General features: G+C 45.9%; 1 protein-coding gene across 3 annotated transcripts in view; it reads left to right on the top strand.

The window, feature by feature from the left end:
• Nucleotides 1-13,602, top strand: part of ctc1 (CTS telomere maintenance complex component 1) — a 74,882-nt gene that overhangs the window by 20,854 nt on the left and 40,426 nt on the right. For 2 of the 3 annotated variants that reach the window (XM_071334244.1, XM_071334243.1), the window contains exons 10-14: nt 2,719-2,833; nt 3,059-3,788; nt 6,679-6,768; nt 7,267-7,404; nt 12,307-12,353. In XM_071334244.1, the coding sequence (XP_071190345.1) occupies nt 2,719-2,833; nt 3,059-3,788; nt 6,679-6,768; nt 7,267-7,404; nt 12,307-12,353 (1,120 nt within the window). The remainder of the gene's footprint in view (nt 1-2,718; nt 2,834-3,058; nt 3,789-6,678; nt 6,769-7,266; nt 7,405-12,306; nt 12,354-13,602) is intronic. The other variant, XM_071334245.1, reaches the window with a different exon arrangement.

Raw genomic sequence — 13,602 nt, 5'->3', positions numbered from 1 at the left:
ACTCCTGTGTTCCAATGGCACGTTGTGTTAGCTAATCCAAGTTTATCATTTTAAAAGGCTAATTGATCATTAGAAAACCCTTTTGTAATTATGTCAGCACAGCTGAAAACTGTCGTCCTGGTTAAAGAAGGAATAAATCTGTTCTTCTTTAGACTAGTTGAGTATCTGGAGTTCAGCATTTGTGGGTTCAATTACAGGCTTAAAATGGCCAGAAACAAAGACCTTTCTTCTGAAACTCGTCAGTCTATTCTTGTTCTGAGGAATGAAGGCTGTTCCATGTGAGAAATTGCCAAGAAACTGAAGATCTCGTACAACGCTGTGTACAACGTTAACAGTGAAGAGGCGACTCCGGCATGCTGGCCTTCTAGGCAGAGTTGCAGAGAAAAGGCCATATCTCAGACTGGCCAATAAAAAGAAAATATTAAGATGGGCAAAAGAACACAGACACTGGACAGAGGAAGGTTGGAAAACGTGTTATGGACAGACAAATCTAAGTTTGAGGTGTTCGGATCACAAAGATCAACATTCGCAGAAATAATGAAAAGATGCTGGAGGAGTGCTTGACGCCATCTGTCATCATGGTGGAGGCAATGTGATGGTCTGGGGGTGCTTTGGTGGTGGACGCCATCTGTCATCATGGTGGAGGCAATGTGATGGTCTGGGGGTGCTTTGGTGGTGGACGCCATCTGTCATCATGGTGGAGGCAATGTGATGGTCTGGGGGTGCTTTGGTGGTGGTAAAGTGGGAGATTTGAACAGTTTCAAAGGGATCTTAAAGAAGGAAGGCTGTCACTCCATTTTGGAACGCCACGCCATACCCTGTGGACGCCGCTTAATTATGAGCCAATGTCCTCCTACAACAGGACAATGACCCAAAGCACAGCTCCAAACTATGTAATAACTATTTAGTGAAGAAGCAGTCAGCTGGTATTCTGTCTATAATGGAGTGGCCAGCACAGTCACCGGACCCTATTGAGCTGTTGTGGGAGCAGCTTGACCGTATGGTAAGAAGTGCCCATCAAGCCAATCCAACTTGTGGGAGGTGCATAATTTGCAAATAAATTCATAAAAAATCCTACAATGTGATTTTCTGGATTTTATTTTCTAATTTTGTCTGTCATAGTTGAAGTGTACCTATGATGAAAATTACAGGCTTCTCTCATCTTTTTAAGTGGGAGAACTTGCACAATTGGTGGCTGACTAAATACTTTTTTGCCCCACTGTATATGTATATATATATCAATGCTATTCTCAGAGGCAACCTGGACCATATCCCACGTGATCAAAACAATCTTGAAGCATGGATTCTGATTGGTCAGACCAGTGTTGAATAGACCTTAGCACGGGTACTTCCTGTTTGAGTTTCTGCCTATAGGAAGGGAGGAGCAAAATGGAATCGTGAACTGATTTGCCTAAGGGATGGCGGGGGAGGGCCCTGTAGGCTTCCTGGAAGTTGGTCGAGTGTTTAATATACTTGGAAGCGGTGGATGGGGTGCCCTCCTCCTGAGTCGGACTAGAAGTCCACTCCGAATACATCTGCTCTGCGTTTTGGATCAGCCTCTGAGTTAAATTGCACTGGGGGGGTACGAACAAAGGATCCAATTCGGGAAAGTCCTAAAGTCGTAATGCTGGTGAGTTACCACCTCTCTGATATGCTGGTGAGTTACCAGCTCTGATATGCTGGTGAGTTACCACCGCTCTGATATGCTGGTGAGTTACCAGCTCTGATATGCTGGTGAGTTACCAGCTCTGATATGCTGGTGAGTTACCAGCTCTGATATGCTGGTGAGTTACCAGCTCTGATATGCTGGTGAGTTACCAGCTCTGATATGCTGGTGAGTTACCAGCTCTGATATGCTGGTGAGTTACCAGCTCTGATATGCTGGTGAGTTACCAGCTCTGATATGCTGGTGAGTTACCAGCTCTGATATGCTGGTGAGTTACCAGCTCTGATATGCTGGTGAGTTACCAGCTCTGATATGCTGGTGAGTTACCAGCTCTGATATGCTGGTGAGTTACCAGCTCTGATATGCTGGTGAGTTACCAGCTCTGATATGCTGGTGAGTTACCAGCTCTGATATGCTGGTGAGTTACCAGCTCTGATATGCTGGTGAGTTACCAGCTCTGATATGCTGGTGAGTTACCAGCTCTGATATGCTGGTGAGTTACCAGCTCTGATATGCTGGTGAGTTACCAGCTCTGATATGCTGGTGAGTTACCAGCTCTGATATGCTGGTGAGTTACCAGCTCTGATATGCTGGTGAGTTACCAGCTCTGATATGCTGGTGAGTTACCAGCTCTGATATGCTGGTGAGTTACCAGCTCTGATATGCTGGTGAGTTACCAGCTCTGATATGCTGGTGAGTTACCAGCTCTGATATGCTGGTGAGTTACCAGCTCTGATATGCTGGTGAGTTACCAGCTCTGATATGCTATTGTATGTTATTACAGTTATTTCTGTAATAACACACAAAACATTTCTGGGTTAATAATGTAAGAAATAACACATAAAAAACAAAATACTGAAAAGTTGCTTCGGAGCTGCCATGTCTGTTGGGGCCATCTTGTTCTCAGTGTGTGTTGATGATGTTTATACCGTTTGTGTGTTTATAATTTGTGTTTGGTGTGTGTTAATAATTTGTGTGTGTGTGTGCGTTTATAATGTGTGTGTGTGTGTGTTTATAATGTGTGTAATGTGTGTGTGTGTGTGTGTCTACAGGTTGCTTGGTGTGTGTGCAGAGGTTCACCATGGTGATGGAGAGATTCCTCCAATCAGAGTTCCCTTCATACAGACACCTGGACCAGGACAGTTACATCACACACAGACACTGCAGGTACACACACACACACGCACACACACATACACACACATACACACACATACACACACACACACACACACACACACACACACAGACACTGCAGGTACACACACACACACACACACACACACACACACACACACACACACACACACACACACACACACACACACACACACACACGTAATGAGTAATGTGTGTGTCTTTGTTATAATAGCAAGAGTGTGTGTGTTCCAGGGTGTACATCCAGCTGTGTCTGAACGACCTCCAGATCCTCAGCCCCTCTGCTGCCATGGCGTCACTCCTCCTCAGAGAGAACAGCAGAACGACACAGGGAGGAGAGAGGGAGACAGAGAGAGACAGAGGAGAGATGAGAGAGAAACGGGGAGAAGAGAGGGAGGAGACGAGAGAGAAAGGGGGAGAAGAGAGGGAGGAGAGGAGAGAGAAAGGGGGAGAAGCGAGGGAGGAGAGGAGAGAGAAAGGGGGAGAAGAGAGGGAGGAGAGGGAGGAGAGGAGAGAGAAAGGGGGAGAAGCGAGGGAGGAGAGGAGAGAGAAAGGGGGAGAAGAGAGGGAGGAGAGGAGAGAGAAAGAGGGAGAAGAGAGGGAGGAAAGGACAGATTACGTTTCTGAGAGGAAGAAGAGGAGCAGTGAAGAAGATAGGATAGAGGAGAGAGAGGGAGGGGCCAAGAGAGCACGACAAAACCACACAGAGAATGAGACCTGCTCCAAACCAGGAGGAGGAGCCTCATTGCCAGGCGACTGGCCCTGTATCTCCGTGGTGATGTGTGTGGAAGGAAAGGAGGGCGTGGCCTGGCGGAACGAGGGGATTGCCTGTGAGGGAGAAGAGGCTGGGTTATCTCTGTGTTTCTCTGTGAGGGCTGATCTCATTGGTCAAATTCAGCGGTGGGAGCGGGACCCCAGGAACTGTCCATTACAGGAGAGAGAGACAGACGGACAGACCAGAACGGTGAGAGTATCCCCTCTCTCTCTCTCTCTCTTTCTCTCTCTCTTTCTCTCTCTCTCTCTCTCTGTCTCTCTCTCTCTCTCTCTCTCTCTCTGTCTGTCTGTCTGTCTCTGTCTCTGTCTCTGTCTCTCTCTATCTGTCTCTCTCTCTCTCTCTGTCTCTCTCTGTCTCTCTCTGTCTCTCTCTGTCTCTCTCTGTCTCTCTCTGTCTCTGTCTCTGTCTCTCTCTGTCTCTCTCTGTCTCTCTCTGTCTCTCTCTGTCTCTCTCTGTCTCTGTCTGTCTCTGTCTGTCTCTGTGTCTCTCTCTCTCTCTCTCTGTCTCTCTCTCTCTCTCTGTCTCTCTCTCTGTCTCAAATTCAAATTCAAGCTGCTTTATTGGCATGAAAAACATTGTGTCAATATTGCCAAAGCAACAATGTATACAATATACATTGTAATACAATTAAAACAATGACAAATAATAATATAGAATGGCAGTAAATAATAATACAAAATTAAATATAAAAATAGTAACAATGAAATGGTAACAGTCAATAGTCGAATGTAATGTATGGTGTAATGCACCACTACCACCACCACCATCATTAAACTGCTATCATTACCATTACCACCCATACCATTACTATTTGGAATGATAAACAACAATAATAATACTAATAACAATAACAGTAATAACAATAACAGTCATAATAAGTAAGTTACTGCTTACTTACTGCTTATTGTCTCTCTCTCTCTCTGTCTCTCGCCATCTCTTCCAAGTCAAGGGGCTTTATTGGCATGGGAAACATAAGTTAAGTTAACATTGCCAAAGCAAGTGAAATAGATATTAAACAAAAAGTAAAATAACAATAAAAATGAACAGTAAACATTACACTCACAGAAGTTGCAAAAGAAAAAAGACATTTCTAATGTCATATTATGTAAGTTGTCTTTCTCAAGGACCAGCTTGCTTAGGGGACTCTTCTCCAGGTTCATCTCTCTGTAGGTGATGGTTTTGTTATGGAAGGTTTGGGAATCGCTTCCTTTTAGGTGGTTGAAGAATTCAACGTCTCTTTTCTGGATTTTGATATTTAGCGGGTATCGGCCTAATTCTGCTCTGCATTATTTGGTATTTTTCGTTGTACACAGAGGATATTTTTTACAGAGTTCTGCATTTTAATTTTTTAAAATAGATTTTACCTTTATTTAACTTGGCAAGTTAGTTAAGAACAAATTCTTATTTTCAATGACGGTCTAGGAACAGTGGGTTAACTGCCTTGTTCAGGGGAAGAACGACAGATTTTTACCTTGTCAGCTCGGGGATTCAGTCTTGCAACCTTTCGGTTACTAGTCCAACGCTCTGACCACTAGCCTACCCTGCCGCCCCATGCAGAGTCTCAATTTGGTTTTTGTCCCATTTAGTGAATTCTTGGTTGGTGAGCGGACCCCAGACCTCACAACCATAAAGGGAAATGGGTTCTATAACTAATTCAAGTATTTTATAATTTTGTATGTTTTTCCCCCAACACCATTTTCCATCATGCCAAAGCATTTTTTTTTTTTTTTGTTGTTGAAATCAACAAAGAATGAAAAGACTTTGCCTTTGTTTTGGTTTGTTTATTTGTCAATTAAGGTGTGCAGGGTGAATACGTGGTCTGTCCTATGGTAATTTGTTAAAAAGCCAATTGGACATTTGCTCAGTACATTGTTTCTGTAACGATGTGTGCTGAGAGTCAGGAAGCATGGCGACCTAGAGCGCCGGAGAGGGAGCGTACATGACAGTACCCCCTCCCCGGCTTGTGGCTCCAGCCGCATGACGCCAACCACAGGGACGATCCCAGGAGGGTCAGGAGCGGACCGGTCGCCTCAAATGAGGCGCAGAAACCTGACGAACCGGATGAGGCGTGAGAGCCTGTTGAGCTGGCTGAGACTGGGTCGTATCCTGTATATGTCCTGGTGACATAGTGTTGTGGAGGGTCGTATCCTGTATATGTCCTGGTGACATAGTGTTGTGGAGGGTCGTATCCTGTATATGTCCTGGTGACATAGTGTTGTAGAGGGTCGTATCCTGTATATGTCCTGGTGACATAGTGAAGGTTATGTTGTGGAGGGTCGTATCCTGTATATGTCCTGGTGACATAGTGTTGTAGAGGGTCGTATCCTGTATATGTCCTGGTGACATAGTGAAGGTTATGTTGTGGAGGGTCGTATCCTGTATATGTCCTGGTGACATAGTGTTGTAGAGGGTCGTATCCTGTATATGTCCTGGTGACATAGTGAAGGTTATGTTGTGGAGGGTCGTATCCTGTATATGTCCTGGTGACATAGTGTTGTGGAGGGTAGTATCCTGTATATGTCCTGGTGACATAGTGGTTATGTTGTGGAGGGTAGTATCCTGTATATGTCCTGGTGACATAGTGAAGGTTATGTTGTGGAGGGTAGTATCCTGTATATGTCCTGGTGACATAGTGTTGTGGAGGGTAGCATCCTGTATATGTCCTGGTGACATAGTGAAGGTAATGTTGTGGAGGGTAGTATCCTGTATATGTCCTGGTGACATAGTGTTGTGGAGGGTAGTATCCTGTATATGTCCTGGTGACATAGTGTTATGTAGGGTAGTATCTTGTATATTTTCTTAACAAAAACTCCAAGTTTATCTAACTCTAAATCAATCTTTTTTTAAGACCATGCTGAAAAATGCAGGAGACCATCTGATCATGACCTCTCTCTGGTGTCTGTCTCCCTCTGGTGTCTGTCTCCCTCTGGTGTCTGTCTCCCTCTGGTGTCTGTCTCCCTCTGGTGTCTGTCTCCCTCTGGTGTCTGTCTCCCTCTGGTGTCTGTCTCCCTCTGCTGTCTGTCTCCCTCTGCTGTCTGTCTCCCTCTCGCTCTGCTGTCTGTCTCTCTCTCTCACTCAGGTAGAGCTGTTGTTTGTGAGGTCATCAGTACGCTGGTTTCCTCTGATCCAGGCTGGATCTTTCTACAGACTCATCGCTCCTAACACTCAGGTACTCTATCCCCCATCCCTCCATCCCTCTCTATCTCTCCCTCTCTCCCCCCCATCCCTCTCTCTCTCTCCCTCTCTGTCTCTATACCTCCCTCCATCCCTCTCTCTCTCTCCCTCTGTCTCTATCCCTCCCTCCATCCCTCTCTCTCTCTCCCTCATCCCTCTGTCTCCCTCCATCGCTCTGTCTCCCTCTCTCCATCCCTCTCTCTCCTACACATAAGGTTTTTGACTTCTCTGTCAAACCGTGTCCAACCGTGTTGGATCTTGTCATCTTGTCTCAAGAGGACCACAATGGAAATCAGTCCCAGACTGTATTGTATGTTGTCTTCCATAATTTAACTCATGTGTATGTATGGCTTTTTCCAGTTTTATGTGTGGTGATTTTAAACTGCCCGAATTAATAAACTAAAAGTCTTGGGTTGTTTTCATTTGATCTAGTAAAGCTTTTTGGTATGTGGAGTGTTTTACTGCCTGATTGGCCTGTGTTCCTGTCACTCAGGATCCCAGTGTTCTGATTGGCTGCCGTGTTGCTGGGAGGAGTGGTGTAGAGCTCCATACGAACCCCTCCCTCCTGGTGCGCTCTGATTGGAGGATCCACACCCTGACCCACCCACTCCTGACCACACCCTACTCCCAGGTGAGTTGGGCTGCGTTCAGCAGGACTCAACGGTGCGAAACCTTTTAACTAAAAATAAAGTGCTTTGTGATTCCTTATGGTCACACGTATTGATCAGGCTCAGGGCCATGCACAGACCTTTTGGGAGGTTTTGTGATTCCTTATGGTCACACGTATTGATCAGGCTCAGGACCATGCACAGATCTTTTGGGGGGCTTTGTGATTCCTTATGGTCACACGTATTGGTCAGGCTCAGGACCATGCACAGACCTTTTGGGAGGTTTTGTGATTCCTTATGGTCACACGTATTGATCAGGCTCAGGGCCATGCACAGACCTTTTGGGGGGCTTTGTGATTCCTTATGGTCACACACGTATTGATCAGGCTCAGGACCATGCACAGATCTTTTGGGGGGCTTTGTGATTCCTTTTGGTCACACACGTATTGATCAGGCTCAGGACCATGCACAGATCTTTTGGGGGGCTTTGTGATTCCTTATGATCACACGTATTGATCAGGCTCAGGACCATGCACAGATCTTTTGGGGGGCTTTGTGATTCCTTATGGTCACACGTATTGATCAGGCTCAGGACCATGCACAGCCCTTTTGGGGGGCTTTGTGATTCCTTATGGTCACACACGTATTGATCAGACTCAGGACCATGCACAGATCTTTTGGGGGGCTTTGTGATTCCTTATGGTCACACACGTATTGATCAGGCTCAGGACCATGCACAGATCTTTTGGGGGGCTTTGTGATTCCTTATGGTCACACACACGTATTGATCAGGCTCAGGGCCATGCACAGACCTTTTGGGAGGCTTTGTGATTCCTTATGGTCACACACGTATTGATCAGGCTCAGGACCATGCACAGATCTTTTGGGAGGCTTTGTGATTCCTTATGGTCACACACACACATTGGTCAGGCTCAGGACCATACACAGACCTTTTGGGGGGATTTGTGATTCCTTATGGTCACACACGTATTGATCAGGCTCAGGACCATGCACAGATCTTTTGGGGGGCTTTGTGATTCCTTATGGTCACACACACACATTGGTCAGGCTCAGGACCATACACAGACCTTTTGGGGGGCTTTGTGATTCCTTATGGTCACACACACGTATTGGTCAGGCTCAGGACCATGCACAGACCTTTTGGGAGGCTTTGTGATTCCTTATGGTCACACGTATTGGTCAGGCTCAGGACCATACACAGACCTTTTGGGGGGCTCAAAAAGCCCCTCCCTAAAAACCCAACCGTGGTTACAGACTGGTGGAGCTATTATTCCTAGAGAGGATCAATTCATTCTGATGAGTCAAGCATTCAGATAAATTTGTCTGAATGCTTAAATAAATACTTCAGACATGTAGCCAGTAGTTACCAAACTAGTCCTATCTGAAATACTTTAGACATGTAACCAGTAGTTACCCAAACTAGTCCTATCTGAAATACTTTAGACATGTAGCCAGTAGTTACCCAAACTAGTCCTATCTGAAATACTTTAGACATGTAGCCAGTAGTTACCCAAACTAGTCCTATCTGAAATACTTTAGACATGTAGCCAGTAGTTACCCAAACTAGTCCTATCTGAAATACTTTAGACATGTAGCCAGTAGTTACCCAAACTAGTCCTATCTGAAATACTTTAGACATATAACCAGTAGTTACCCAAACTAGTCCTATCTGAAATACTTTAGACATGTAGCCAGTAGTTACCCAAACTAGTCCTATCTGAAATACTTTAGACATGTAGCCAGTAGTTACCCAAACTAGTCCTATCTGAAATACTTTAGACATGTAGCCAGTAGTTACCCAAACTAGTCCTATCTGAAATACTTTAGACATGTAGCCAGTAGTTACCCAAACTAGTCCTATCTGAAATACTTTAGACATGTAGCCAGTAGTTACCCAAACTAGTCCTATCTGAAATACTTTAGACATATAACCAGTAGTTACCCAAACTAGTCCTATCTGAAATACTTTAGACATGTAGCCAGTAGTTACCCAAACTAGTCCTATCTGAAATACTTTAGACATATAACCAGTAGTTACCCAAACTAGTCCTATCTGAAATACTTTAGACATACAACCAGTAGTTACCCAAACTAGTCCTGTCTGAAATACTTTAGACATATAACCAGTAGTTACCCAAACTAGTCCTATCTGAAATACTTTAGACATATAACCAGTAGTTACCCAAACTAGTCCTATCTGAAATACTTTAGACATATAACCAGTAGTTACCCAAACTAGTCCTATCTGAAATACTTTAGACATGTAGCCAGTAGTTACCCAAACTAGTCCTATCTGAAATACTTTAGACATGTAGCCAGTAGTTACCCAAACTAGTCCTATCTGAAATACTTTAGACATGTAGCCAGTAGTTACCCAAACTAGTCCTATCTGAAATACTTTAGACATATAACCAGTAGTTACCCAAACTAGTCCTATCTGAAATACTTTAGACATGTAGCCAGTAGTTACCCAAACTAGTCCTATCTGAAATACTTTAGACATGTAGCCAGTAGTTACCCAAACTAGTCCTATCTGAAATACTTTAGACATGTAGCCAGTAGTTACCCAAACTAGTCCTATCTGAAATACTTTAGACATGTAGCCAGTAGTTACCCAAACTAGTCCTATCTGAAATACTTTAGACATGTAGCCAGTAGTTACCCAAACTAGTCCTATCTGAAATACTTTAGACATATAACCAGTAGTTACCCAAACTAGTCCTATCTGAAATACTTTAGACATGTAGCCAGTAGTTACCCAAACTAGTCCTATCTGAAATACTTTAGACATGTAGCCAGTAGTTACCCAAACTAGTCCTATCTGAAATACTTTAGACATGTAGCCAGTAGTTACCCAAACTAGTCCTATCTGAAATACTTTAGACATGTAGCCAGTAGTTACCCAAACTAGTCCTATCTGAAATACTTTAGACATGTAGCCAGTAGTTACCCAAACTAGTAGAACCCTGTCTGTGCATGTGCCTGATCAGGCCACACCCACCAGACATGAATGTACCTCTTGGTCTGTTGAAGAGGGTTGTGCACCATTTTGGGGAAACGTGTTCTTCAGTGCAAACTGTCACACAACGTAGGAAAACGTTCAATGAACACACCCCAGCCTTGAAGTGATCACTAACTGTAAACCCTGACCTCTAACCCCTGACCTCTCTCTCCTCCAGTTAACCCCTGACCTCTAAACCCTGACCCCTCTCTCCTCCAGTTAACGCCTGACCTCTCTCTCCTCCAGTTAACCCCTGACCTCTCTCTCCTCCAGTTGACCCCTGATCTCTAAACCCTGACCCCTCTCTCCTCCAGTTAATCCCTGACCTCTAACCCCTGACCTCTCTCTCCTCCAGTTAACCCCTGACCTCTAACCCCTGACTTTCTCTCCTCCAGTTAACCCCTGACCTCTAACCCCTGACCTTTCTCTCCTCCAGTTAACCCCTGACCTCTAAACCCTGACCTCTCTCTCCTCCAGTTAACCCCTGACCTCTAAACGCTGACCTCTCTCTCCTCCAGTTAACCCCTGACCTCTAACCCCTGACCTATTACCCCTGAACTCTAACCCCTGACCTCTCTCTCCTCTAGTTAACCCCCTGACCTCTCTCTCCTCTAGTTAACCCCCTGACCTCTCTCTCCTCCAGTTAACCCCCTGACCTCTCTCTCCTCCAGTTAACCCCCTGACCTCTCTCTCCTCCAGTTAACCCCCTGACCTCTCTCTCCTCTAGTTAACCCCCTGACCTCTCTCTCCTCCAGTTAACCCCCTGACCTCTCTCTCCTCCAGTTAACCCCCTGACCTCTCTCTCCTCCAGTTAACCCCCTGACCTCTCTCTCCTCTAGTTAACCCCCTGAACTCTCTCTCCTCTAGTTAACCCCCTGACCTCTCTCTCCTCCAGTTAACCCCCTGACCTCTCTCTCCTCCAGTTAACCCCCTGACCTCTCTCTCCTCTAGTTAACCCCCTGACCTCTCTCTCCTCCAGTTAACCCCCTGACCTCTCTCTCCTCTAGTTAACCCCCTGACCTCTCTCTCCTCCAGTTAACCCCCTGACCTCTCTCTCCTCTAGTTAACCCCCTGACCTCTCTCTCCTCTAGTTAACCCCCTGACCTCTCTCTCCTCCAGTTAACCCCCTGACCTCTCTCTCCTCTAGTTAACCCCCTGACCTCTCTCTCCTCCAGTTAACCCCCTGACCTCTCTCTCCTCTAGTTAACCCCCTGAACTCTCTCTCCTCTAGTTAACCCCCTGACCTCTCTCTCCTCCAGTTAACCCCCTGACCTCTCTCTCCTCCAGTTAACCCCCTGACCTCTCTCTCCTCTAGTTAACCCCCTGACCTCTCTCTCCTCTAGTTAACCCCCTGACCTCTCTCTCCTCCAGTTAACCCCCTGACCTCTCTCTCCTCTAGTTAACCCCCTGACCTCTCTCTCCTCTAGTTAACCCCCTGACCTCTCTCTCCTCCAGTTAACCCCCTGACCTCTCTCTCCTCTAGTTAACCCCCTGAACTCTCTCTCCTCTAGTTAACCCCCTGACCTCTCTCTCCTCCAGTTAACCCCCTGACCTCTCTCTCCTCCAGTTAACCCCCTGACCTCTCTCTCCTCTAGTTAACCCCCTGACCTCTCTCTCCTCCAGTTAACCCCCTGACCTCTCTCTCCTCCAGTTAACCCCCTGACCTCTCTCTCCTCCAGTTAACCCCCTGACCTCTCTCTCCTCTAGTTAACCCCCTGACCTCTCTCTCCTCTAGTTAACCCCCTGACCTCTCTCTCCTCCAGTTAACCCCCTGACCTCTCTCTCCTCTAGTTAACCCCCTGACCTCTCTCTCCTCCAGTTAACCCCCTGACCTCTCTCTCCTCCAGTTAACCCCCTGACCTCTCTCTCCTCTAGTTAACCCCCTGACCTCTCTCTCCTCCAGTCCATTTCTCAGAAGGTCATGTCTGTGGCTGAGGTCCTGGACTGCAGGTAAGAAAACAAATCTACACATACAAATCAAATGTTATTGGTCACATGGTTAGCAGATGTTATTGGTCACATGGTTAGCAGATGTTAATGCGAGTGTATAGCTAAATGCTTGTGCTTCTAGTTCCGACAGTGCAGTAATATCTAACAAGTAATCTAACAATTCCCAACAACTACCTAGTATACACAAATCTAAAGGGGTGAATGAGAATATGCACATATAAATATATGGCTGAGCGATGGCCGAGCGGCATAGGCAAGATGCAGTAGATGGTATAAAATACAGTATATACATATGAGATGAGTAATGTAAGATATGTAAACATTATTAAAATGGCGTTATTTAAAGTGGCATTGTACAAAGTGATCCATTTATTAAAGTGGCCAGTGATTGGGTCTCAATGTAGGCAGCAGCCTCTGAGTTAGTGATGGCTGTTTAACAGTCTGATGGCCTTGAGATCGAAGCTGAGCTCTCTCTGTCCCAGCTTTGATGCACCTGTACTGACCTCGCCTTCTGGATGATAGCGGGGTGAACAGGCAGTGGCTCGGGTGGTTGTTGTCCTTGATGATCTTTATGGCTTTCCTGTGACATCGGGTGGTGTAGGTGTCCTGGAGGGCAGGTAGTTTGCCCCCGGTGATGCGTTGTGCAGACCTCACTACCCTCTGGAGAGCCTTGCGGTTGCGGGCGGAGCAGTTGCCATACCAGGCGGTGATACAGCCCGACAGGATGCTCTCCATTGTGCATCTGTAAAAGTTTGAGTGTTTTTGGTGACAAGCCACATTTCTTCAGCCTCCTAAGGTTGAAGAGGCGCTGTTGCGCCTTCTTCACCAGACTGTCTGTGCCACTGTTATATCCTCAAAGTGGACAAAGAAGGTGTTTACTTTGTCTGGAAGCGTGATGTTGGTGTCCGTGACTTGGCTGTTTTTGTAGTCCATGATTTCCTGTCGACCCTACCAATAACGTCTCGTGTCTGAGCCGTTGAATTGCGACTCCACCTTGTCCCTGTACCGGCATTTCTCTTGTTTGATTGCCTTGCGGAGGGAATAACTACACTGTTTATATTTGGCCATGTTCCCAGACCTCTCTCCATGGTTAAATGCGGTGGATCACGCTTTCAGTTTTGCGCCATCCATCTACAGTTTCTATGTTTTAATAGTCACAGTGGCTACGACATCTTCAATGCTCTTCTTTATAAACTCACTCACCGATGTCGTTCTCTGAGACTGACCGGAACATATTCCTGTCCGCGTG

The sequence above is a fragment of the Salvelinus alpinus genome, chromosome 11 (assembly GCF_045679555.1).
Source record: "Salvelinus alpinus chromosome 11, SLU_Salpinus.1, whole genome shotgun sequence".
Classification (NCBI taxonomy): Eukaryota; Metazoa; Chordata; class Actinopteri; order Salmoniformes; family Salmonidae; genus Salvelinus; species Salvelinus alpinus.
This window is presented reverse-complemented; position numbering and strand designations above follow the sequence as displayed.